General features: G+C 40.9%; 1 protein-coding gene across 1 annotated transcript in view; it reads left to right on the forward strand.

Annotated features, from left to right (window-relative positions):
* Window positions 1-27,099, forward strand: part of Pappa (pappalysin 1) — a 226,571-nt gene that overhangs the window by 58,182 nt on the left and 141,290 nt on the right. Inside the window, exons 5-7 of the mRNA XM_048340520.1 lie at window positions 4,674-4,866; window positions 11,915-12,036; window positions 20,233-20,731. Of these exons, the coding sequence (XP_048196477.1) occupies window positions 4,674-4,866; window positions 11,915-12,036; window positions 20,233-20,731 (814 nt within the window). The remainder of the gene's footprint in view (window positions 1-4,673; window positions 4,867-11,914; window positions 12,037-20,232; window positions 20,732-27,099) is intronic.

The following is a 27,099-nucleotide window of genomic DNA, read 5'->3' on the forward strand; positions in this document are numbered from 1 at the left end:
TATTATGAGTCTTAAGCCATTTTAATTAATTTAACTTAGAAATCCATATGTACTGGTGTCTACTATTTTGGCATTCACAGGCCAATAATAATTTTTCAGTCCCTATAACATAATGATTCAGGACAAAAAGTCAAAGTGAGGAGATTGAATCTGGATTTTCTGTATCTGAGACTTTGGTCCTAGGCAAGTTACTTTAAAAAAAATTCTACCCTCAGTTACATTATCAGCATGCTGGAGAATACTCACAATTACCTTAAGGAAGTGTGTAGGTATAATTGTACAAGTAAGGAACTTAGAATCATCCTTGACATTAAAACTAGTGTTTAATAAAAATGATTTGTATGATTATTTGTTAACTATTTGATGTGAGAAAATTTCACAGAGTCTTTATACTATAAGACATATATATGGGGGCAGGTATATCTACATACATATGATGAGAATTCTAGAAATTCTCTCTATATATTTGTACATACATGTGTATTTATATATTAGACATTAGTTGTGTTTTTCCTATGGCCTAAGGCAAATGGTTTTTTATGTACTCAGAGGTAATATAATGAATATCTATAAATTTCATAATCATTGCCATTACAAAGGATAAAAAAAACACACCAAGAAATAGGCTTTCATGCAAGGTGACCTTGATTTCGATGTACTAGATATGGCGGAGAATGTCCAATATTCATATAAGTTTTATGAGATAGCATTGTCATTATCCTCATTTTATAGCTGGAGATTGTCAAGGTCAACATTTTTCCCAGAGTCCTATGGGCCATGGAGGAACCAAGTCCCTGCCCTGAACATCTGTACACTACCATCTTCCAGCTGTAGATGGAAATGTGATCTTGAGAACAAGGCTCTGTGGGCAAACCTAGAATATGGTTACAGAAGCATATGGCACTAGGTAGCCACTCCTCCCTGCCTCCCCTACACTCTCAGGAGGTGAAGTCCCAGAGTCCTTTTGCTTATGAGCAAGAAACTACGATAAAGGACCAAGATGAGTTAGCTGATCCTGGAAGCTGAAATGAAGTGATCATAGATATTTGGAGGAGAGACACTTGAGGGCAGGAAGCCAAGTGGAGCTGTAGACATTAGCTAATTGAGCCACAGCATTTGTGATAAATGGAAATCTTTTGAACTTCACCCAAGATTCAGCTAGCAGCTAAGTCTCCAGGAGATGTGGCCTGAGGCAGTTTGTAACTTCAGCCTCCTCTGCTAAGTTTTGTCATCTATATGTTTCAAACATTTTTTTTTTTTGGCCAGTCCTGGGGCTTGGACTCAGGGCCTGAGCACTGTCCCTGGCTTCTTTTTTGCTCAAGCCTAGCACTCTGCCACTTGAGCCACAGCGCCACTTCTGGCCATTTTCTGTATATGTGGTGCTGGGGAATTGAACCCAGGGCCTCATGTACACGAGGCAAGCACTCTTGCCACTAGGCCATATCCCCAGCCCCTCAAACATTTTTTAATGGCAGACATGGAAATTGTTTATTTTTAAGTTGTAAAAGATTCTTTGTGGGTATTTGTGCTGGTAGTGGGGCTTGAACACAAGGCCTGGACACTGTCCCTTAGCTTTTTCCTCTCAAAGCTGGTACTCTACCATTTGAACCACAGCTCCACTTCTGACTTTTTCCTGGTTAATTGATGATAAGGGTCCCACAGACTTTTCTTCCCTGCTGCTGGCTTCAAACCAGAATCCTCAGATCTCAGCCTCCTGAGTAGCTAGGATTATTGGCATGAGCTACTGCCACTTGGTTGAAAAAGATATTTCTTTGGGGAAGAGGATCAAATAAATCACAAGTTTATAGAGGAAAGAAGGATTTCTGTTGTTTATCCCCACTCATTTTCATAAAGGTTTGTTTTCCCTTCCACTTTCTGGTTTAGTGTTTATTTAAATGTCCCCAATGTCTATAAGAGGGAAGTGAACCTTAAAACAACTTCATTTCTTGGTAGTGCCTGATTAGTATTTTATTTTATGCTTGGCTTTATAGTACTTAATCGGTCCTCCTCTTAATGGGCACATGTATTCATTTATTTTGCTGTTATAACCAATACTTCCTGTCCTTATAGTTCTCCCAAATTTGTTTGTGACTATCTATTGAATCCATTATGTAGTATTGCCACATCAGAAAACAAAGAATGTATGTTTTGTCTTTTATTAATTTATTCCTTGTTAACACATATTGGTTTGCCAAGGGGGATTCATTGTGATATTTTCATCCAAGCATATAATATCCCCTGATCGTACTTACTCCCTCTAGCACTCCCCTTCCCTCCCCCCTTTCTCTCTCCCTTCTTACAGCAATTTCAACAGGTTCATCATTCCAATTTCATGCAAGAATGCATGATTTACATTCTGGATTGTCGGGCTTTTTTTCTGCTTCCATTTTTCCAGCACACACACATATGTGCATCTACACACACACACACACACACACACACACTCCCACTCCCACAGAATTCCCAGACATGAGGCAGTGAGCATTTGCTGATCATTTGTCATGGGGAAGACATTGGTCATGTTCTCCACACCCTTTCTCCTCTACTGATCACCATCATCATCTCCATTTCATGGGTTGGTAAACTGAAGTGCCTCAGTCATAAAATCACTTGCCCATTTGGCTTCAAATCCCATGCAGGAATCTAACATGATTATTCTTTCCTGCCCCCTAATCACTGGGCCTTGCTCCTGAATTTCATCTATGGGCAACGGATTCATTGTGACATTTTAGGATTGTATGCATGGTTCACAGCACCTAAGAAAACCATGGTATGGTCATCATCTCAGATTGAGGGGTTGGTTTGAACTCCTGGCAGTGGGGGTCATAGAATGCATGATATTTAAAGAGTCACGTGATGAATCTGGACTGGAGATGATTTACTCAGTCACTCTTACACTCTTAAAGACTTCCCCACCATCCTGGAGAGTAGACTACCAAAAATCACTGAGGAAATCTGAGACAGCTTCTGTGTATAAACTCTCTTAACACCCCTGTCGCTTCCTTCAAGTGAAGGACTTCAAGGTCATGTCCAACTGCCCAGCACTTGCCCAAAATTATTTTCTGTTTGTTTGATAAGGAGGATTGCGTTTATGCTTCAGGATTCTCAGTAGCGGGTTTATTTTAAGATCTGGCAAACTCTTTGTTCCTCCGTCTGAGGCCCAGCTGTGGAAACCCGGGCCAGGCAGATACCTCTGAGAAGTGGTACTTGGGGAAACCAAGTCAAAACAGTGCCTTTCTCTGCCCCAGGGCCCACTGAGTAAAACTTGGAGGGAGAAAACAGAAGCCAGTGTCTTTCCTGTGGGACAGGTCTGACTCAAGCCCCACAGTCTACATTGGGAAGAGAAAGTAGGACAGAAGGTCATTTGGTCTAAAGTCACCTGACAGATTGCATTCTGATCTCCCTTCAGCTCAGGCCCAGGTCCAACTTTGATTCCTCAGCCACCTGCAGGAGACTTTATCTATACAAGGTCTTGTTTACATTCACACAGAGAAGCTTTTATGTTGATGAAAAACACAGCCTTGGAGTTAGGTCTTCTTGGGTTCAAGTCCCAGGTCTGTGTTGAGCTTTGTGATCTTGAAAAAGTTACTGTCCTCTCTCTTATCCTCTACTGTCCTCTCTCTTATCCTCAGTGTGATTGAGGGACTAACAGCATGCATTCCAACAATAGTTTCTGTTGGGAGAGAGGGGGTTAAATGTGTTCAAAGCCTGGTGTGCCATGCCTACTTCATACTTAGCACATACTAAGTACATGTCCCAGTGACACTATTGTGAAGGAGATGAAATGGCTCATTTTCTTACCCAACACCCCAAGCCTCGGTTGTTTTTGGATTTGCTGATTCTCATCTATCCTGCTCTTACATGGACAGCATAGCTCTGATTAGCTTCCTCTCCTTGAGCTGGTACCTTTCATTCCCAATCTCAGCCACGTCATCAGATAAACCTCCTTCATCAGAATCTGTCTGATTCACTATCTTTCCCTTATAGGCTGTTTCCCTCTATTTAATGGCAGTCGACACCACAGGATTCTTTAAACAGCTTTAGAACAACCTTGACTCACAATGAATAGTTTTGATGCCATAAGCAGACCAGCAGTTCTTTAAGGGTAAAAACTCTGTTCAATTATACCCTTCCATATCCCTTGCACATGGCCAAGAAAATGTATTAAGTACTTCATAGATTTGTTGAATGACAATATCATTGCATCAGTGAAAAGTAGAATGAGTTAACATGTAGGTGAATAAACCTGAAAGAATAAGTCAGGGAACCAGTGAGCACATAAATGAGTGGATGCATGAATGAAGGAATGCAGAGTGAATCAAGAGGGAGGGGATCATTAGATTTAGGGACAGTGGGTTTGGAGTCCCTAGCAAACAACTTACCTTGCCTCTCTCCTTAGCATGACTTCTTGGCTGCTTTCTAATGTCGCAGGCTTACTTTTCCAGTTCTACCCACCCTCCCCTTCCTCCTGTTTCCTCTCACCTGTCTCCAGGAGTGATGACTGCACTAATTTGTTCACAGGCCATTAACTCCTGAGCACTGGAAGGGGCCACCCTGAGCTGGCAAGAGAGACTGGGGTGCTGACTCTCTGGCTGCTGGGAGACGTCATTCCTCTCGTGCATGCCTGCCCATGCTGCTTAGTGCTTATCTCTCTCCCTTCTGCCTGCTTGCAGATGACGACTGTACAGACTCCTTCACGCCCAATCAAGTCGCCAGAATGCACTGTTACCTAGATCTGGTGTACCAGGGCTGGCAGCCCTCCAGGAAGCCGGCGCCTGTGGCTCTCGCCCCCCAGGTTGTGAGCCACACTGCGGACTCTGTGATGCTGGAGTGGTTCCCACCCATCGACGGCCACTTTTTCCAAAGGTGAGTGTGCCCTGTGAAGTGTTGACCCCTTTCTCCCTTTCCTGCCAAGAGGCAGAAGGAAGACTTGGAAGGGAAGTGGCCCTACTGATGGATTTGCTGTGTTTCTTATTTTGCTGAATAGGGATCCACCACTTAACACAGTAACTTGCATTATAGACCTGTTGTAAATTTTGGAGTCAGGGAATAAAGAATGATTACTAAATAGCTAAGAAATAAATAGGTAGGGATACATATGAGCTGAATGGATGTTCATATTTAATTTATTATTATAAACATGGAAACATCTATTGCTAAGGATTCCTTGGAGATGAAAGCATGTCACTCACTAGATCAAAAATCCAAATTGCCTCTGGTTAATGAGCAAAATATTCATATTGTCACACACACACACAAACACACATATATATGTGTATATGTACACATATGCTTTTGTTGAACTGAAGGTAGAATTTTGAGAGGACAAGAGAATAAGAAACTTCAGATATAAAACAATTCAATCCTATTTCTTTGCTATTAATTTAACTACCTGACTTGGGATGTGTTATTTTTCTTTCATGAAATGTACTCTCTTCCCTTGGAAATTGGCCTGGTAACTTCAGTGAAGACACAAAAGTAGAGAACTGAGAGAAATTACCTTCTGTAGTTCTTTCACCAGGAAGACTCTTAAAATGCTTGAGCTTTGAGGGAGTTAGATTTTAAAGATTCATGGGCCAGGCTGTAGCTCAGTGGTAGAACATTTGTCTGCACTGAACATGGCCCTGGGTTCTATTCCCAGCCATTCAAAACAATCCACATTTTAAAAATTAAATCAAAATGTTGATGAAAACAAGACTACAATTTTTACATTACTCAGCACCTAAAAGCCTATTTCTCCTCCCTCCTATCTGCTTTAGGGTCATTTCCCCTATCAATCATACATGCTTTTTTGTTTGTTTCTGTTTTGATTGTTTTTGTTTTTATTGTTTTTGTTGTTGTTGGCCATGGGGCTTAAACTCAGGGCCAGGACATTGTCCCAGAGCTCTTTCACTCAAGGCTAGTACCTCACCACTTTGAGCCACAGCCCCACTTGCAGGTTTCTGGTGGTCAATTGGAGATAAGATTCTCATAGACTTTCCTACCCAGGCTGCCTTCAAACTTGGATCCTCAGATCTCAGCCTCCTTAGTAGCTAGGATTACAGACATGAGGCACCAGTCCCCAGCTCATAGATGTGGTTTTGATGATGATGAGAATAATAGCCATGCTAATACTTAGTATTTCTCTATTGAGGTTGCTCCTGTTTGTCAAATGCTAATTATGAGACAGATTCTGTACTGAATGCTTGATATACAGAGTTTCATTGAATTCTTCCAGTAGCCCAGTGAAAGATGGATCTTCTTCACCATCTACCAGAGTAGGAGAGAACTGGAGCTGAAAGAGGCTCAGAGATTTGATCTAGAGCCCATAGAAAATGAGGGCTGCGTTCCAACTCATATTTTGCAATGTCTTCTCTATGGCTCCCATGACATTTCATTACACTGCTCCAAAAGTAGAGTTATAGAAATGTTGTACTTTCTCCCAAAAGAACCACAAAAATTGTGGCAGAAAGCCTTATTTACAAGTGTGTGTATGTGCATTTATGTGACTGTATTAAGCAAAGGATCTCAGTACACATTTCTCAAAGTAGATCTACAAGTCTCCATCATATATATTTTGAAATGCTCAACATCACAAATTATTGGGAAAATGCAAATTAAAACAGCAATGAGATATCATCTCACTCTGTTAGGATGGCTAGGATCAATAAGAAAAAGATTAATGCTGGTGAGCACATAGGAAAAGGGAACCTTATACAACATAGGTGAGAATATGGAAATTAATATAGCCATTGTAAAAATAAATAGTATTGACATTCCTCAAAAGAACAAGAATAGCACTATCATATGATCCAACAATCTCATCACTGACACATATCTAAATTAATTGAAATTAGTATGTCGAAAACCTACCCTGTACTTCGTGTCCATTGTAGCATCATTCACAATAATTAAGATGTAGAAACAACCTTCTGTGGATGAATGGATTAAAAATAGTGTGTGTGCATGAAAGAGCTATAATAGAATATTATTCCACCTTTATGAAGGAGGTAATTCTGTCGTTTATAACAGCATGGATAAAACTAGAGGACTCTAAGCTAATTGAAAAGGTTTATGCCTGGCAAGGCATAGAAAAGACACATGTTACCTGGTCTCACTTACATATGGAATTAGAAGTTGAACTCATAGAAGGATGGAATGATGGTTAATAGAAGCTAAGGGAGGAGGGTAGATAAGGAGTGACCAAAGGGGAAGATGCTAATTGAAGGATACAAAGTCTCATTTAGGTGAAATAAGCTGTATTGATCTATTGCCTAAAAATGGTAACCATAATTAATAATCCATCACATATTTCAAAATTTGCCAAACTGTAGATTTTTCAGTGTTTTTAACACAAAAAAGTAAGCATGGGAGATGATGGATTTGTTAATCATTCCACATTGTAAACATGTATCAAAATAATACATGGTACTTCATAAATGTGTATAGTTATTATCAGCTTAAGGCATTGTTATAATTAAAATATATTAAATCACTTACCATATAAAGTTTGGTCTGTAATTATTTAGATCACTAACAGTCCTTGAACCTAGAACCTTCCTTCTGCATCTGGACAAGTAGGACAAATGAAAAAGGAAATGTACCCACCCCTTCTACCACCAGGCTTTCTATAGAAACTTCCAGTCTCTTGGCCAGATGCCTTCCCTAGGAGCTCAGAGCTGGGTCTTGGAAACCTTTACAGGATTTCCAGCAGCTTGTAGATTTATTTTTTTTCTTATGGTGATGAGAAGTATCAGACTTAGGGTCCAGCTTTGGCCTCAATTCCATTTAAAAATGGAAGCTTTGTAAATGAAGCTTCCTGTGTATGTATTCAATTTGTATTTCATAAAGCAGTTATTGTCCATTAAATAAATACCATCTGATTGTTGGAAACCCATTGGAGGGTTACTTGTTGTGTAATGAGATATGTCTTTATTACATAGTGCCCTCTGCTTCAATCAGTATGTTTTCAATAACCTATAGTCAGTTGGTACTTGAGGCTCATACAATGGCTATTGTGTTCAGTCTACTATTTCAGAAAGGAGTTATCATATGTTAAATTAAAACTGACATTTTTGGAAACATGTCTAATTAAGGTTAAACAGCTACCTAGTCCATAGTCTGTAGCTACAGACTGTAATTTATAGCTAAAGGAAGTTGGTCCACAAGTATCAATACGTTATTGTAAAGAAATGGAACTAATTTGTGCATCTCATTCTAGCTTTGATGTCAGGTCATCTGTTTTCCCTTCTCAGCTACATTACACCCAGTATATGAGGCACTGAGCAAGACACCACACTTCTCTGCCTCTCTGAGTCCTCTTCCATTAAAAAAAAAAAAAGTATCTCTATTACCTGGCTTTTGTGGTGGATTCAGCAAGCAGACAACTGCCAGGTGCAAAGCACACAGACATTACACTCTAGAAAATTTTAGCTTCCATTTTGTACAACTTTTTCCTGAGCTGTTTAGCTACTTGAAAATTCCCTTTCTCTGCAAAACCTCTGGGGTTTTCCACGCCATCTGTCAATGCCAGCTTCTCACCCCCCAGCCATGCTCCTGTCCTCCTGCTGTTCTCACATCTGTAGTCTAAGAAAATGCAAGGGTTTCCCTTAAGAAAACATATTGAGATCCTCCCACAGCCTGTGTCCACACACATGGGCAACTGAATAAATAATTCAAGGCCACCCCTGGCTTTTCTAACTCCTTCATTTTTATCTGTCTTGCAAACATGTGTTGACTGGATGGTTTGAGTTAGCGGAACAATTGGCTATGGCACGCTGAAAGAGCACTGGGCTGGGAACGAAGAGACCAGGGTCTCCAGTCTTTGCAGACTCATCCATTGCCCTTGTCTCATCCACCTCAGTTTGCTCTTTGGAAATCCCCAAAGTACCAGCAACCCACATTTCTCTTCCCTATTTCACAACACAGAAAGTCACTGAAGTTACTATTTTCTTAAAGATGTTACAAGACTAGCATCATTCTCGTTGCGAAGGAGAGAGTTCATTTATAGTAGAAACTTCAGAGAGACACTATCCAACTGGGTTTCATGAAATCATGGACATGTTCTATATCAGCCCTGACCAGGAGCTACTGTCTGGATACCCATGGACTACTAGAAAGAAGATCAGGGAGAAGGTGGAACAGAACTTTTACATTTATTTTTAATTGGTTTAAATTTAAATGGCTACAGATCATGGCAACTCCCACATTTGAACAGCGCAGATTCAGAACTTGGAGCACTGGCTCTCAAATAACCAGGGTTTGAAGGATAATGTCTCCTAGCATTCACATCCAAAGGTGTATTCTTTCTATGTGTATTATGTGTGTATGTGTGTGTTTGTGTGTGTGTGTGTACGTGTATGCATGGTGGGGGTGGGGATGTAAGGTGCCCATAAAAAATGTCAAACAGTTGTCAAAGCTAGGAAACATCTGCTGAGTGCTGCATAGTGATTTGTTCATTCGTCATTGTTTTTCTTGAGAATCTGGAGTGTGTTGGAACTCAATGAAGTTGAAATAACTTTGTTGGTATCATTCAAAACACTTAAAGGAAATAGACTCTCTGGCTATCAAGGTCAGCATGATTCCAGAACCTATCTCAGGATATGTGTAACCTTACTGTCCTTACAAAGCCAGTTGTATGGCTCAGAGTTGTTATGGGTATTGTGGTCATTGAAGAGAACTCTGTCCTCAACAGCAGTACTGAGAACTATGATTCCTCCCACCTTCTTTTCTTTCCCTGCTCCTAATTTCCTGAATACAGTGTATAAATATTGTCATTGCTCACCCAGGAGTAACTCATGTGTATTTAAAACATGTACAAAATTCAGAAAGCCAAGAAGTGTAAAATTGGAGAGTAAAATCAACCAGCCTGTGTTCTACCACCCAGAAATTGCTGTCAATAATAGTTTGTTACATAAGATTATCTGAATGGCATGGAAATATTTTGATGAATTCATCTCTGAATAGGACTTTTTCACTTAATATTACAAATTACACATTTTGTGTGAAATTGCGTAAACTCGGTAAATACTTTATAATAACGGTTGCCCATTCCTTTTAACAAGCTAGCCATGGAATTTTTTATTCATTCTTCCATCACTAAATATTAGTGTGATTTCAAATTTTCTACTTACGTGTGGTTTCACATTTAATGATAAGGCTGAGAATGTAAAATATGCAATTTCAATATCTAGATTACGTCAGCCAAGAGTATTAGAAATATATCTAAGGGACTGGTACTTATCCATGCATGCATGTATCCACTCATCCATCCATTCATCTATCCACTGATCTAACTACTCACCCATCCACCTATCTATTCATCTATTCACTTATCTATCCATTCACTCATCTCCTCATCTAGCCTCTCTTCTATATACTCATCTTTCTACTTATCTATCCATCCACCCATCCATCCACCCATCCATCCACTCATCCACTTATTCACTCATTCACTTATTCATCTGTCAGTTTATCTGTTTAACTATATATTCTGATGAACACTAAGGAATAATCTCTATACTAGAGTGAAAGGAAAAGAGAATCATAACCTATGGCCCCTTTTCCCAAGGAGTTCATCATCCACTGGAAGACCTTTGTATATAAAAATATCTTTACAGAGAAAATAGGATGAGAAACATCAGCCAGGGGAATAAAGAAATAAGGGTAGGATAACACAACAAAATATGGTAGCTTTTAGAGTTTACTCTTGGAGAGAAATAAGGCTAGAGTGATGAAGAGGATAGTTTGTCAGGCCATTGCCTTTGGTGGAACATTGCATTCAGGGCTGGCATTACCCAAGAACATAAGCAGGGAAGTGACCTGTTCAACTCAGAGTTTGAGGGTGTTCCCCAGTGCTATGTAGGAAGCACCAACAGACTGGTGCTGAGACATTTATTCTTTTTTTTTTTTTGCTGTTGTTAATATGTGAGACGAGGTGTAGATCTTTTCCTGTGAGGAGAAAGCCCTCAATTTGAGAGCTGCCTTTTCCTTGTGTCCTTAAAAGTAGCCAAAGCACAGCCATTCTTCGAGGAATGATGAAAGAGGAATCAGCGGGGCCCCTAGATTTTGACAAATGATGAGTTGGGGCTGGGACATTTCTTGACATCATCCTGGATCCAGTTTCCAGTTCTTCCACAGAGTTCACTCAGATTTACAGACATTTGGGTCCACAGGAATACAAGGGGAGAAGACGTGTCTCTTCTTTCTCCACAACCGCCTCCTAAACAGATGCCAAACTTAGAAAACAAGTAGGAACCCAGGAGCCGTTCTGGCCAAAAGGAGATTAAATCCAGATACCCCAGACAGTAGGGGAAGCCACCATAATATTCCAGTTCTGGGGCTGGTCCTATTGAGGGATTGGCTCGCCCCTTGGAAATCTGCTAAAACAAGTTAGATGGCATAGGAAAGAAACTGCTTTTGACTGTTAAATTGAGGAATGACTCAGGATGTCAGGGCTGGAAGGTTCCTCAGGCATCATTATACAGTACACTCATTTTTTTTGATGAAGGAGCCTTCCTTCTTCATACTTCATGCCTGTGACACAGGATGGCGCCTGGCAGATAGTCAGTACTCAAGAATCACTGTTACAGGAGCCCCTCTGAGGACAAAATGGGGCAAAGGACTTCCTCACAAGCATAGTAAATTCCATGTGAGATGAAATTAAAATGATTGCAGGTGGTAGGCCTCTGGCCTCTTGCTTCTGGGCTGCTTGAAATCAGAAAAGAATGTATACCATCTGAAAAAGAAGATACCTAGGCACACAGAAGGTCCTGGGAAAGGGGAGGGAATTTCCCATGCTGTCGCTTTCCTGAAACCCTGGGATATGTACTGGGGAAGAGAGACTTCCACTGTGTGGCCTTTAGCCCCATCTTCCCAGTTGCTCATTCAACTGTTCCTAAGTCGGTGCTTTGTCCCTCTTTCCTTGGCCTCCTAGAGAATTGGGATCAGCATGTGACCTTTGTCTGGAAGGGAGAATCCTGGTGCAGTTTGCTCTCAAAGCCTCATCCCCAATGCCCTGTGGCCCATCAGGACACTGGAGCCCTCGGGAAGCAGAAGGTAAGTTGGGCTTTGCAGTACTTCCTTATGGGTGCAGGGGGAGTGTGGAGAGAACAACCCACTCAATACACATGGGTTGTTTTTTTAATTTGGAATGGCCCTGTGCCATCTTATTTAATCTGAAGATTTTCCTGCAATATTAGAAATCATGCTCTTATGCATTTAACACTTTTCAGCACTTGCACTCTTGTATGCATGTCGTACCCATGTTAGACAGTCTCTTCATCAGAATGAAGAGACTGTGCATTGTGTTTACATAGCTTCTAAACTCTGACCTCTGTGAGTACAAACAAGTCCACATTAGAGTCAGTACACCTAAGGCTCAATGCATGCATGTATGTGTATACGTGTATGCATGTGTGTATATGTATGTAAACATATGTATGTATGTATATGCAAGCTGGAAGTCATCAGTCATCACTGATTCTTCTTCAGCTATGTTTAGGACTACCCAGGATGTTCTCACATGTGTCACAACTATACTTTTAAATTTCTCCTGTGTACTCTGTTTTGGGGGGACCTCTTTACTTCCACAACACTTGAGAGAACAAATCTACCAATTGCCACTGCTCTGGTATCCACCCATGACCAGACCTCACCCTGCTCAGGAGGCAGCTCTCATTTCTCCCAAGGATGAAAGACTTGCTGTGCTTCCCCACAGGGTGACTGTTTGAGAAAGAAAACAACTGTCATGTTTTGCTCAGAAATGCTGAGAACACCTTTGGGTCACTTGGCCCGGAAGCCAGGCTGGCAAACAACACATGCCTTCTTCTCCATCTTCTACCTTCCCCATCTCACAAACTTAGGCCCAGGCCCTGGATCCACCCAGCCCCTCTCAGGAAGAGTGCTGTAGTGGCTCAGTTCATACGTACAGTCATTGTAGTAGTAGAGGACACTATCATACCAGTTCACTAGAGGAAACGGGATCTATCTTCTCATGGAACATCAGTGAGTACCCCTCTGCTGTCCTCTGTATTTTTAGAAAATGAGTTGAAAAGAAAAAGACAGACAGAGCAAGAGAGAGGAATCAGGGAAGAAAGCGAAGTTGAAAAATGATGGCACTGTACTTTATTTTCTAAAATAGTTTAAAATAAAAATGAGAAACTCTAAACAAATCCATCTGGAATGTAAAGCAAGAGGGCTGTCTGGGAGAAACCCTCCTCTCAGCCTCACAGAATCACAGGCTGTCAAACTCGGAAGGGACGCCTAGGGTCATCCAGTTCCAGTCCCCCACCTGGTGAAGGAATCCCCTCTCTGTGACTCCTCATGAAAGCTCTCTGACTTCCTGTCCTGGCTCCAACTTCCTGATATCTGTCATTGTTATAGCGACATCCAAACCAAACCCATACTGGGCTCCTATAGAAGAAGCTAAGTCTCTGACCCCTCAGAATATTTTGCACATTTGAATAGAGTGAGCCTGTTCTCACCTGTGATTGCCACAGATACTACTGGTGCACTATCCTGGGTACAGAGGCCATGCTATGCTCACCACATGTTGGGGATTTAGATAAGCAAATGGGTAATTACCATTCAGTGTAAAGGGGTCTCGCCTAACAGAATGCTGAGAATCAACAAGACCATCTACCCCAGCACTGGAGACTCAAACTTATTACAGAAGATCATAGTTTCAGTGCCATTTTTTCTAAGACTGATCCAGAGGCTTATAGGGTACTCAAAGATTTATCTGGCTGTTTTGTTTTGTCAATCATGGGGCTTGAACTCGGGGCCTGGCCCCTTTCTCTGAACTCTTTTGCTCAAGGTTAGTGCCCTACTAATTTGAGCCGCAGTACCACTTCTGATTTTCTGTTGGTTAATTGGCGATAAAGGCCTCACAGACATTCCTGCCCAGGCTGGCTTTGAACCTCAATCCTCAATCTCAACCTCCGAAAGAGTTAGGATTCCAGGCACGAATCACCGGTGCCCTGCCTCAAATTTTTTTGACAGCATATTTGTTCCCTTCTCACTTTCATTCTCTTCTGAGGGGACAGTAGAGTTTTCTCCAGGATATGCCAGTGCCGGGGAATCTGTGTGGAGCACACTATGCACTCTTGAGTTTTAAAAGGCATTAGTTTATACTTACCATATGATAACTACTAACAGCTACAAATCACACAAACAAAATGCTCTTCCATCATCCTATATGTGTTTCCCTGGATTTACAGCAAGCCAAGCTTGGTGTGACAAGAGGGGAAGTGGATCAGGTGATCAGATGAACACAGACTTGAATTTACCCTGTCGTGTGCCTTGATGTGGTCAGGGTAGCACAGTAAGGTGTGCAGGTTATAAAGAGTGCTTGAGCTTTTCTGTGGAAAAGACATTAGAAGAAGGTCCGGGAAGAAAAAAGGCAACTAGCAATCACTGTGTGAATCAATGCACTGAGAGAGTGGAGAAAAGTAGATGGAGTCGAGTGGGATTTGGAAAGCAGAATCAGCAGGAATCTCCCCTGAGACTTGTCTGGATAAAATCATTGTGGTTTATTCTACCAACTATTTGAGTGACATAATTTCCAGACATCTCCCCACACCTTCATCCAAACCAAATGTCAGTCAGTGAAATCTGTTCCTAGTTTGTCCCTGACTCTTAAAATGTGGCATGCAAGACAGAGTTCAAGTGCAAGCACTGAGCCCCTCTCAGTTCTCTGAGCTCGCAGGGGCTTCTGAGGAAATCCGACTGCCCTGGGTTTCCCTCCTATGTAAATGTAGTACATGGAAGCCAGGAAACAAAACACTTTTTTTTTTTAAAGCATCCTATTACAGGCTCTGTGATCCTTTTTGGCTCAGACCCTTTTAATATCCTCAAAGAGATAAACTTTTCCATGAGCCAAACTCTGCAATTTATTTCTCAACTCATTTTCATCCTATTTATCTTGGTGTGTTTAAGTTTTTGGACTTCCCAAACTTAACAGAAAACTCCCAAATTCATGAGCAATGCCAGACGTATGTGTGGGGCTCAGGAAAGAGTAGGGAGGCAGGGGAGGGAACAAGGAGGAGAACGAGACCTTGGTTTCAATGCTTTCATCTCCATACTCCGTGCTCTTAAGTGTTTCTCTTAATTTGTCTGAACGCAGCCTCTTATCCACAGAGTGGACAAGTAAAGTACACTTCTTTTTCTAACCCTAATAGTCCACTGAGCTGTAATTTCTTTCTTTAACTCCATCTTAACAAGTTAGATTTGATAGTTAACAAGTATTTATTAGCTCTCCACTACACTCCATTAACTTCATATGAAAAAATGGCAAAGGAAGCCTTACTTAGTACTTTTTACCTTTGTTCACAGGAAGATGTTGCATTCCTACCTCTGGAGTTAAAAGCTATATTTCATTTAAAAAAAATACTTCCTGGGCTAGTCTCAATGTTATTCTTATAGCTCCCCAAGTGAGATAGCTGAATCTGTCTGACACCAATCCTATTCAAGATCAGTTGATTCACTCTTGAGTATTCAGTTTGTCCAAGAGAGATTAACACATGGTACTGTTTTTGTTTATTCGTTTTTCTTATTTGTGTGAGGGCTTTCTCCATTGTCTTTCCAAAATAGTTCAAGTGGATGAACTGTGCCTCTGGGGAAAACCTTAGCACCAAGCTTGTGTTCACATTACCAGATGCAGGGCATATTCACGTAGACCTATCATAGGTGTCTGTGTTGATCTTCATAGATGTACATTGGGAACCATAGAAGTGTGTAGAAACATATTCTACATACATCTGTATCCCTTTTGTGGTGAACAGCTTTTCTAAACAGGGAACTTTCATTTAGTTACTATGTATATACAAAAGGAAATATAAATACTGAAGTAGCAGGACCTTTGGAAGTCTCCTCCTATCCCCTTCTTTTTATTCTCTACCTTCTTTATCCCCTCTCCCTCTCCTCCTTTCTTCATTTTACTCTGTTTCCTTCTCACAACTCTTTCCCCTCTCTTACAACCATACGTTTATTCTCTTAGCTGTGTCCAAATTTCCTCCTTAGAAACTCTAACCCATAATCTCTTATTATCCCTTTGTTTAACACACAGGTATGTACTGTCTGCCTTGGTTTGAGAATCTCTTAACCTATCTTACTAGATGAAAAACTCCATGAGGGCAGAAAGCATATTATCTGGAAACCCTTATCCCCAGGGGCTAGCCTAACTCAGGACATAAGCCTTATGTGCAGTAATATTTATTTGAATACCTAGACAAGTGGGTGGATTGGTTGGTAGATAGACAAACAGACAGACAGACAGACAGATAGATAGGAAGGCAGGCAGGCAGGCAGACAAACAGATAGATTGATCTAGATGGATGGACAGTATCAGTGTCTCCAGTGGTTTTTCTAAAAGATAAATTCTTTACTTAAAATTTCTAATATTTTCATTTAGCTTAGTAAAATTTGATTTTCTTAATGCATTGAAATGTAGTGAAATGCAATGCAATGTATTAATGCAGTGAAATGAAATGTGTATTCTATTAGCTTCCAGCCTCAGCACTTGCTTTTCTCTTGTACTCAAAACTATACTCATCTTAATTTAGCTGCCTTCTCTACTGTTCTCTTTGCTTGGAATGCTTCCTCCAAACAAAATTTTCCTATTAGTACCTTCTTCCCTTCTAGAACAAGGCCAAACATATTTTTCAGCATCTATTAAAGATCTCATTGATTTGCATTTTATAGCTGCCCTGTGAGGTAGGGATCATTACAGCAGGTGACACAATCAGAAGCTGAATAGTTGACATTTTGACCCAACTTCCATGGCTTCAAAGTCTGGCACACTGCCTGGACCAACAGTATATCATATAATCTTCTACTCCCCACTAGAGACTTGCTTACCCATCTGAGGCTTGGTTTCCTCTTCAGTAAAATAAGTTTCAGAAGGCCTGCGTCACATACTCACTGCCAGGGTAAAAAGAGGTGAGGCATGTAATGTGCTTGGCACAGTGCCTACACATGGACCATGGTCAGTTCATGAAGCCTAGTATTATTAAAGGGATTCCTGTTTACTAATGGGTTGGATCCCAGGGTCCTGAGGGAACTTGCTTAAAAAAAAAAAGTGTTGTCAAGGTGATGTACAGAGGGGTTACAGTTACAAATGTAAGGTAGTGTGTAGATTATTTATCAAACTTGTTACCTCCTCCCTCATTTTTCTTCCACCTTCCCTCCTCTCCAATTCCCCTCCCCCCCCGGAGTTGTACAGTTAGTTTAAAACATATTGTCTTGTAAGTATTGTTGTTGCATTGGTTAACCTTTTACCCTGTGTCTCACCATTTTGATGTTCCTCTTCCCTTGCTTAATTCGGACAAACATATATTTTATATATTATACGTATATACATACATAATACAGTGACAGCAGGGGATAAACCATAGAGAAGGTAAATAAAACAAAAAAGAAATAATTTCACGTATGTCAGAAATAACAACAGTGATAGACTTACTTGTTTCCATATCTTGGAGTTCATTTCCCTTAGCATCATCTTATTTGATCATATGTTCATAGTTATTGAGCTATTGTAATCATCTGCTAGGACTGTCCTAGACATATACTAATTACCATTGATGGAAATCATAGAGTCTATCTTTCTTTGGGTCTGCCTCACTTCACTTAGTATAATTTTTTCCAAGCTTTTCCATTTCCTTTTGAATGGAGCAATGCCATTCTTTCTGATAGAAGCATAAAATTCCACTATATATATATCACAATTTCTTTATCCATTTATCCACTGAGGGGCATCTGGGTTGGTTCCATATTTAGCTATGGTAAATAATGCTGTAATGAATATGATTGTGCTGGTGTCTTTAGTATGGCCTTTTTTGTGATCCTTTGGTTAAATACCCAAAAGTGGGGTTTCTGGGTCATAGGGGGTGCCTCTGTGTTTCTGATGGCTCTTTCTTTTATAACAATCATTCTCTAATAACACGACAAGTTTAGCTAAAAATTCCTATTCCTGTTTACCTTCTTGAGCATAATGACCAGATTCATCTCCCTGTCTGTTGAAAACCATTTGGTCTCCTTGTGGATGAACAAGAAACCAGAGAGGAAGGGTGAGCCAGACACATTTGTCCTCTTTGTTCTCCTGTGGCTTTCTTGCCGCAGACAGTGGTTTTCTTCAGAGAAGGGAGAAATACCACTTTATCCCTTGCCAGTTCCAATAGATAGCCCGCCAAGGGGTGGAATGTTCACCTGGCACTTACCTTTAGATGTTAGCTCCAATAGCTCATAGTATGACTTCTTTTCTAATTGAATATTACAAGAGAGAAGGTTCTTTGTTGAATAAATGTCAATGGGACATCTGCTATGTGCAATCTCTTTAGACAGAGCTCTCTAATAAGCAAAATCTGTGTGACCTTGGGTGAGATAGACCTACAAAATATACACCCAAAATGTCAACTGCCTTACAGGACTTTGATGACAGTCAGATGAATCAACACATGACTAAGAACATGTTTGAAATATTGTAGGCTGATTCTTTGATACCATTTACTAAATGAATAAGTGATATATGTGCCTGCACTATGCCCTAGGATAAGAGAGTCAGAAATTTAGTAAGGAAGGGAATTCTTCCCATATGTCTCACTCAAGCTAAGGGTTGCCTCAAGGTAGAAACTTTCTGTAAAAAATGGCTTGACCCAGTCTAAATCTTTCAATTGTTGGACACCTAGGCTGATTCTATCCCCTTAAAAGTGGTGCAATATATATGGGGGTACAGGTTTCCCTCATAAATATTGGCCTTTTCTTCTTTATATGTGTTTGAATGCTATTTCAGGATCATATCCATGTCTTTTTGGTCAGGGATGCATTATATCTAAGAGAGAATGAGCATTTTTCTTTCCTCCTTTACATCATCTCCATCTTCATTTCTACTCAGTGACTTTCCTCCTCCTTTGTCTGGGTAGATGCAAGAAAGTAAGGGTATTTACTGCTTTCCTTAGAATAGCCTTCCTATCCCAAATGGCTTTCCACTATTTATATTGTGTTGATTCCTGCTGCCCCATAACATTATACCACAAAGCAACATTCAAGGAAAGATAAATTTCCCCCCTTGCACTTTATAAATACCCAGGATTTTCACCCCCACCAACCCACACTACCAACCACTTGATAACGAAGACAAACTGAACATGATAACTTGAGATTCTCCTATGTTTCCTGCCCCATGATCTTTACCTCTCGCTTGACTTCCTTCCACAAATCAGGGTCAATTGCCACACTGAATCCTGCTTCCTTTTCTCAACAAAACAAGAGCGCTCTCTCTCTCTCTCTCTCTCTCTCTCTCTCTCTCTCTCTCTCTCTCTCTCTCTCTCTCTCTCTCTCTCGCTCTCTCTCCTCTCTCTCTCTGAAGGTCTAGATGTGACCTCATCAGAGAAAAATTCAAAACTCTGCTGGCTGAGATCAGTGAGGATGAGGCATCCTTTCCCTAGGGAAAGAGAAGCAGGATGCGTCCTTCCTTCTCTTCTCATCCACTCCCCCTCCCTGAGTCAGACTGGACAGAACGCACTGAAGTTCAATGGTATACAATGAGCTCATGTAGGGAAGGGGGTGGAGAGGAAAGATATGATTCCAGTGCTGTTTTCCAGTTCTATCATTCATGGTCCTCCCAGACCCTCATCCCAAGTGGTCAATGCTTTCATTGCTTACTGCCTCTTTGCTGAGTGATTCTTTGATGCTCCTGCTAGTTCAGAAAAGTTGTACCAGTGTCGTGTGTATTACTAATTTATTTTTGTAGTTCGTGCATCTAACAGGAAGAAGAATAGTTTAGGGATTTCTGAAGGAGACCAAACTGAGTTCTAATGCTGAACCTAACACTTCAATGTGTATGAACTTGTTCAATTCACTCTGTTGTCTTTAACATTATTTTTTCTTTATTGCTGAAATAAGTTCTTGCAAGAACCGAACAAGTGTTGAATAAGGATATTTTGCAATTGTGTGTCTAATTTATCTTTGTTAGTCAGCAAATAGGAGGTAGGGAAGGAAAGTTTAGATACTGACTCAATAGAGGCTTTGAATGCAGTGTTTATCAAATGTCCAAGGACTCATCTGAGTTCTTATTTGCAGTGACAGGAATGAGTTGAGTGTTCATAATTTTACCAAGACATTGAGAATCCCCTTTTTCCATTATCTCTGTCTAAGTTCTCATCAAACCAACCTCTTCTGAGGTCTGTAGGAAATCCAGAGGACTAGAATGCAGGTCTTTCCTCAGGAAATCATTCCCTCTTCTCATTTCCATAGGTCATCCAGATGTTGAACAACCCTGTAAGTCCAGTGTCCGCACGTGGAGCCCAAATTCAGCGGTCAACCCACACACAGTCCCTCCAGCCTGCCCAGAGCCACAAGGATGCTACCTCGAGCTGGAATTCCGCTACCCCTTAATTCCTGAGTCTCTAACCCTCTGGGTGACCTTTGTCTCTACGGACTGGGATTCCAGTGGCGCTGTCAATGACATAAAACTCTTGACTGTCAGTGGAAAGAACATCTCCTTGGGTCCTCAGAATGTGTTCTGTGATATCCCACTGACCATTAGAGTCCGGGATGTGGGTGAAGAGATTCGTGGTATTCAAATCTACACGCTGGATGAACATCTGGAGATTGATGCAGCAATGCTGACTTCCATTGCTGACACCCCATTCTGCTTGGAGTGTAAGCCTCTGCAGTATAAGGTGGTTCGAGACCCTCCCCTCCAGGCTGAGGCAGCCTCCCTCCTACACCTCAATAGAAGATTCATGGACACGTAAGTACATTTGTCCTCTTGAGAGTTGATTCAGTGGATGGGCTACTCAGGGACGTGAGAGGTTGCAGAAAAGCCTGGGCTGCAGGAGGAGGTCCGTCACTGACAGAGTCATATCTAGGGGATTGTATCTCCATATTCAGGGTTGAATCATCTTAAGACTGAACTGGGAAGTGGTAAGGTAGTAATGGCCCCATTTCAATATAGTGTGGCAACTCCATTGTTTGATGCTTTGTCTCACTTACCTCTCTGAAACCTAGTCTTTCCAACAATACCTAAAAGAAGTTGTAGGTGAATAGCAATGAGAAAGTCATTGATTACTAGTGAAACAGAAAAGCAGTTCCAGGTCAAATGGTAAGCCACTTACAGAGCAAATGTGAAGACTTAAATGCAAACCATGCTATCACACACACCCAAAAAAGTAATAAAATAGGAATAATTAAGGTTTCCTTATGATTTTCTTTTTGTAGTAAGTCAAAATGCGGACATTACAGTTCCCAGTGAATGGAAAAGGGAGTAAAATTAGAGAGGGTTGACTGGGAGTTGATCACCCCCCTCGATACATGCATGAAAATCTAGGCATGCCTATTCACAACTCTTGTTTTTGTCTTCCATCTGAGGTAGGAAATAGGTCCCGATGCCTTTAATGTTGAATGTTCTTAATGTTCTTTGTAGCTGTGGAATTTCATGATTATTGGAGGGGTGCTCACTACCGTTTCTCTGAGGTAGTGCTTACGTTTTATATTGCGTTCTCAAGCTACTTTCCACCACTGCTTCCTAAATCTCTTCAGGATTTATTGTATTACCTAGAAGGCAACTACCAGCTGAAACCATTAGCTATTTTCCTATGTGATAGCTTTCATTCACTGTGGGAAAATACTCAAGGAAAAGCAACTTTAAAAAGTAAAATTTTGTTTTGTCTTCAAGTTTCAGAGGTTTCACCTCCTGGATACTTGATCCTATCTATCACTGGGAGCCTTTAGTAAAGCTGGACATCATGGCTAAAAAAAAGGACGTGATAGACACCCACTTACGTCATGGGTTCCAGGCAGCTAACAGAGTTTGCTTTAATAACAATTCATGAATTCATAAATGAGGTCTATGTCCTCACAATTCAGTCACTTCCCAGCGGTTCCAACTTTGACTGCTATATTAGTGATCATGTCTTCAATATATGTGCTTGTAAATCCAAACTATAACATCTGTCTACTGGACAATTGGATAAAAGTCTACATCATAGCTGAGTGCTGGTGGCTCCTGCCTATAATCCTAGCTACTCAGGAGGCTGGGATCTAAGGATTGTGGTTCAAAGCTAGCCCAGGCTGGGCAATCATGAGACTCTTATCCCCAGTTAACCACCAGAAAGCTGGAAGTGGCACTGTGGCTCAAAGTGCTAACCTTCAGCACAAAGGCTCAAGGACAATACCCAGACCTTGAGTTCAAGCCCTGTGACTGATCAAAAACAAAAACAAAAAACCCACTAGTCTCTACCTTTTCATTATTTCATCCTTTCCACAAACACAGCCTGTGATCATTATCATTTTACAGAGAAGAAAACTGAGGTTTAGAAATAGCAATTCGCTCTTCTGAGGTCACACAGTTAGAAAGGGGTGAGATCAGGGCTGGGGATATAGCCTAGTGGCAAGAGTGCCTGCCTCGGATACACGAGGCCCTAGGTTCGATTCCCCAGCACCACATATACAGAAAACGGCCAGAAGCGGCGCTGTGGCTCAAGTGGCAGAGTGCTAGCCTTGAGCGGGAAGAAGCCAGGGACAGTGCTCAGGCCCTGAGTTCAAGGCCCAGGAGTGGCCAAAAAAAAAAAAAAAAAGAAAGGGGTGAGATCAGTGTTGGAATTCCCTTTTCCCTCCTAATCAGGTACACTGAACTTGTATCCAATCAAGGATGTGAGTCCAGTTTTTTGCTTTAATTTTTAAAAATGATAGAGCTTTAGCTATATTATTTGGCTACCAAGACTCTATGCAGTCTATTGCCAAACTTACTGAACACTTACTATGTTCAAGGGAGATTGATAGGGAAACTCAGACATTATATGTCTGGTCCCAGTTGGTCTACTTAGTAATGTTGCATAAATTGATCCATTTCACTAAGCCTTAATTTCTCCTCTGTATAATGAAACTTTTGAAGTCTATAGTTTGGATAATGCCTTCTGTGGCTCTTTGTGTGGGTCTCAGATGATACAAGACACAATCTTTGCTCTACTTGAAAATATTTACCAAGCCAATCATTAATGGAAACCAAGTTCTGAAAGGAAACTTTTAATCTTTTAAGAGACAGAACCACTTTCAAACACTTTACCAGCACTTCCTCTTACGTGCCAGCAATTAATGTGCACATCTCTAGCAAATCCTCATCCATGCCTTGAATCAGAGATGAAGAACATCTGTTTTAGAACTCACAGGGACCACTCAGCTTGTGTTTGAGAATGCACTTAAAATGTAAAGGATCATCTTGCCTTGAAAATATTCTATAACCCTGTCTCTCCCATTTCCTCGCTTGTCTGGAGTGGTAAATGCCTATAAATATGCATACAGTTAAAATTTCTTTATAAAACAATGGAAGAAAGAAATAATAGATATTTTTAAACCTCAGTTTAAATACAGCTTTCGTTTTTTTCTTTGGTCTTGATTTGTGTACCTGTGAGAGCTAACATGGCTTAGTAAGAGTATTATACCAGAGATTACATACACATAAAAGCACCTTGCATTCTGTTTTCAGAGAAGTCACTAACTTACTCTATGACCTGAGCTGAATCACTAATTCTTTATGGTCTTTAAATGCCTCAACTCTACAAGAAAGAGATTGTATTACAGTGGTATTTCTCAAATTTGGGTTGAACATCACAAAACTTTGGGGTGTTTTGTAATTGTCTAACTCTCTCCCTCCATTCCTACTGCTCTCTTCCTAGATACTGTTTTGACTTGTACAGTCTCACCACGTGATTATAATGTACAATTAAGTTTCAGATCCCCTACATTAAAGCAACTTCTTAAGGTGTAGCTTCAGACCAGCAGCACTGAGATCACTTGGGAACTTAGAAAGGCCCAATTCTCTGATCCTGGCCCAACCTACTGAATCAGAAATTCTGTGTGGAGGAACCCTCCAGATGGTTCTGGTCCTGGTCAACACTTAATGGCCACTGCTCTCGATGTCCCATAAAGGCCACAATGTCTCTAAGCTTTCCTTCAGTCTCAAAACAACTCACTGAGTTTGCAAGTACATGTGGTGACCATTTGATGTGGCAAGAGACTATACTGGGAAGTGGGACCTATAAAGATAGCTTTCCTAAACGCATTCAGGTTGACTTCATTGAAATTACCCCATCAATTCCTATACCCACACTTTCAAAATCATCATTATTCAACACACAGCTTTATGTAATATTCATTCCTTCACATGTTCAGCAAACACTTTTTTTTATAATCTCTAATTTGTGACAGGTACAAGGGCTAGACTGAGATACTAACTTACTCAGCGTCTCAAGAGTTTAATTCTCCCAAGTCCTAAGGAGTTTATTGGTGACTTAGGACAAGCTGGGCTTCCTGACCCATTCTCTAAATCTCTGGGAAAAAAGGAAAACTCACCATTTTGATTCAACTCAATAATTCATGTCCTTTATCTCTTGGTAATTTGAGTTCTGAACCCCACCACAAATATGTCTTCATCTATGTGTGTGTGTGTGTGTGTGTGTGTGTGTGTGTGTGTGTGTGTGTGTATGCATGTGCGTATTTCTGCAGCTTTCACATTCTTTTCTTTATCAAATAATTGGCTTCTATACAAGTTCTATATAAAGTCTGTTTTGGAGGAAAAAGGGGAGTGAGGAAAAAAATGCTTTTCTTTTCCCTGACTCAACCCATTACTTTGATTCCCTTTAACCTTTGTGTTCATTTTTTTCTCAACAGAAATATTTATTCTTCCTGTTATCTACACTAGTTTTCAAGGTATGACATTGATGAAAGGAGAACTTTCTATGCTAAACCCATGGAAGCTTCTAGTCTCCTAGAAGATGATTACTTTTGGCCAGTGAAAGGAAGAAGTATGGTATCTCTCCCTAGTCTCCTTTAAACTAGAATCCCTTCACTGAGTGAGAACTGACACTCCAAAGGAAAAGGGATAAGCTCCTACTTTGCCACTCACTAGCTAATCACACCACAGCAAGAGTCACTGAATTGTCTATTTGGACCTCACTTTCTGCATCCATAAAATGAAGGGCCAGTACACTAAGCTGTCCTCTGTGCCAAGACAGAGAGAAAGGGTCTTGGTGACAAAAACCCTGTATACTTTCTCGTAATGAAATGGAACCAACAGAGGCTGCCTGCAAGAACTGGTACCCAGGGTCTCCACACTGGTTCTAGATGCCCTACTGCAATGTACAGACCGGAAACCATAATAATAACAACCATTCACTGTTTCTAAAGTCTAGGAGGTGTTTATGAGGCAGGTAAGATAATTGAAATTCAAAGTGATTTCTCTTATCTGGCACAGCTGGTAACAGAATAACTGGGCTTAAAACACAGATCTACTTCCAAAGTGGCACCCTTCTCCCCACTGTCAATGTGGCATCCTATGGAAATGATCTGAAGACAAAATTTTCCTGCGGAGAAATATATCCAATCTGTCAACACTATTTAGATACTGCAGGTAAAAGACAAGATTACAATTCAGAAGAAATGAGTCTTTCATCAACAACAGTGATTCGCCCTTAGGCTCCAGAAACACTTGGGACACAGGCACTTCTTTCAGCCCTGGCTGTGAGAAAGAAAAAGCAAACAAATAATAATAATAAAAAAAAAGCTTCTCAACCTAGCTTTTCTCTGAGCACTCTGTGCATGTTGGCTTGCATAAATCTTTAGATTTCTCTCAAAAATAAAATCCCAGATAGATGGGTAGATAGATGACTAGATACACAGACAGGTAGCTAGATATAGTAGATGATAAGTGGATAGAAGACAGGTAGCTATAATATATAGTAGATGGATGACCAACATGTATAAAGCCTACGTTAAACCAGGAACTGTGATTACTTGTCACTACTGAGCCCACTCTCTTTATTCAACTATCACTTGGACATCTACTAGAGATTATGCATTATAGGAGAACATGGTGATCCAGTGTCAGTTTCCCAACTGTTTCCACTTTATTGGAAAAGAAAGCGTCATGCACAGAGTGCCACTGTAAAACACAGAGTCAGAATCATCTGATAAATTTGTGGGAACAGAGATCCAAACTTAGAACTAAAATACAAACTCTCCAAGAAACTGGATTTTGGCCTGTTTCTTTGTCTATGTGCTCCAGGTCCCTGGAGCCATTTCAGGCACAAAGCAGACATTGAGTAAATATTTTTAATGGCTCTGGAATGCAGGGAGAGAAGGGTTTAGTATTGAAGGAGGCATGAGGAAGATCAAGCACCTGCTGACTACTTCCCATTGATAACCGCAGCCAACATAGTCTTCCCTCAGATTGCAAATGAGAGCCTCAGACTCCAGAGGTGGGATGTGGGTAGCAGTGTTCACAGACCTATCAAAGGACAAAACTAGGTTTTGTATGTCATTAAATCTATTAAGGACAGGGCTGGGGATATAGCCTAGTGGCAAGAGTGCCTGCCTCGGATACATGAGGCCCTAGGTTCGATTCCCCAGCACCACATATACAGAAAACGGCCAGAAGCGGCGCTGTGGCTCAAGTGGCAGAGTGCTAGCCTTGAGCGGGAAGAAGTCAGGGACAGTGCTCAGGCCCTGAGTCCAAGGCCCAGGACTGGCCAAAAAAAAAAAAAAAATCTATTAAGGACAAACCCAGTGTTCTTAATTGTTCATGCTCTAGCTTAGCAAATATGTCTTATTGCTTAATTTAGTGCCTCTCCATTGTTAGTATCTTCCTTACAAGTGTGGTCTCTAAATTGGCTTATTTGTGTATCCCAATGTATTATTCTATGTCTCTCTCACATTCAGACCTGTTGAACTGCACACACAACTTCTGTCTGTTTTAACTCACCTCCTTGGCATTCCCTCTAATTCTTGGAGGAAACAAATAGACCTGTGAAAAGGGAAGTGGGGCTCAAGTGGTAGCATGCCAGCCTTGAGCAAAACAGTCAGGCAAGATCAAAAGGGCCTGAATTCAAGCCCTAGTACCAGAGCATGTACACACACACACACACACACACACACACACACACACACACACACACACAACTAAGGAAAGGATATGGTCATGTGATCTACGTGGGCATTCTTAGAACTCAGACTTAAATTTACAAGTCAGTTGCAAATTATTTCCCTCTGGATTCCCATGCCCACCACCCATGTTGGTCAATAATTTCAGTTCCTTTGTCAATCTCTTTGCTTAGAAAACATCTT

The sequence above is a fragment of the Perognathus longimembris genome, chromosome 1 (assembly GCF_023159225.1).
Source record: "Perognathus longimembris pacificus isolate PPM17 chromosome 1, ASM2315922v1, whole genome shotgun sequence".
In the NCBI taxonomy this organism is placed as follows: Eukaryota; Metazoa; Chordata; class Mammalia; order Rodentia; family Heteromyidae; genus Perognathus; species Perognathus longimembris.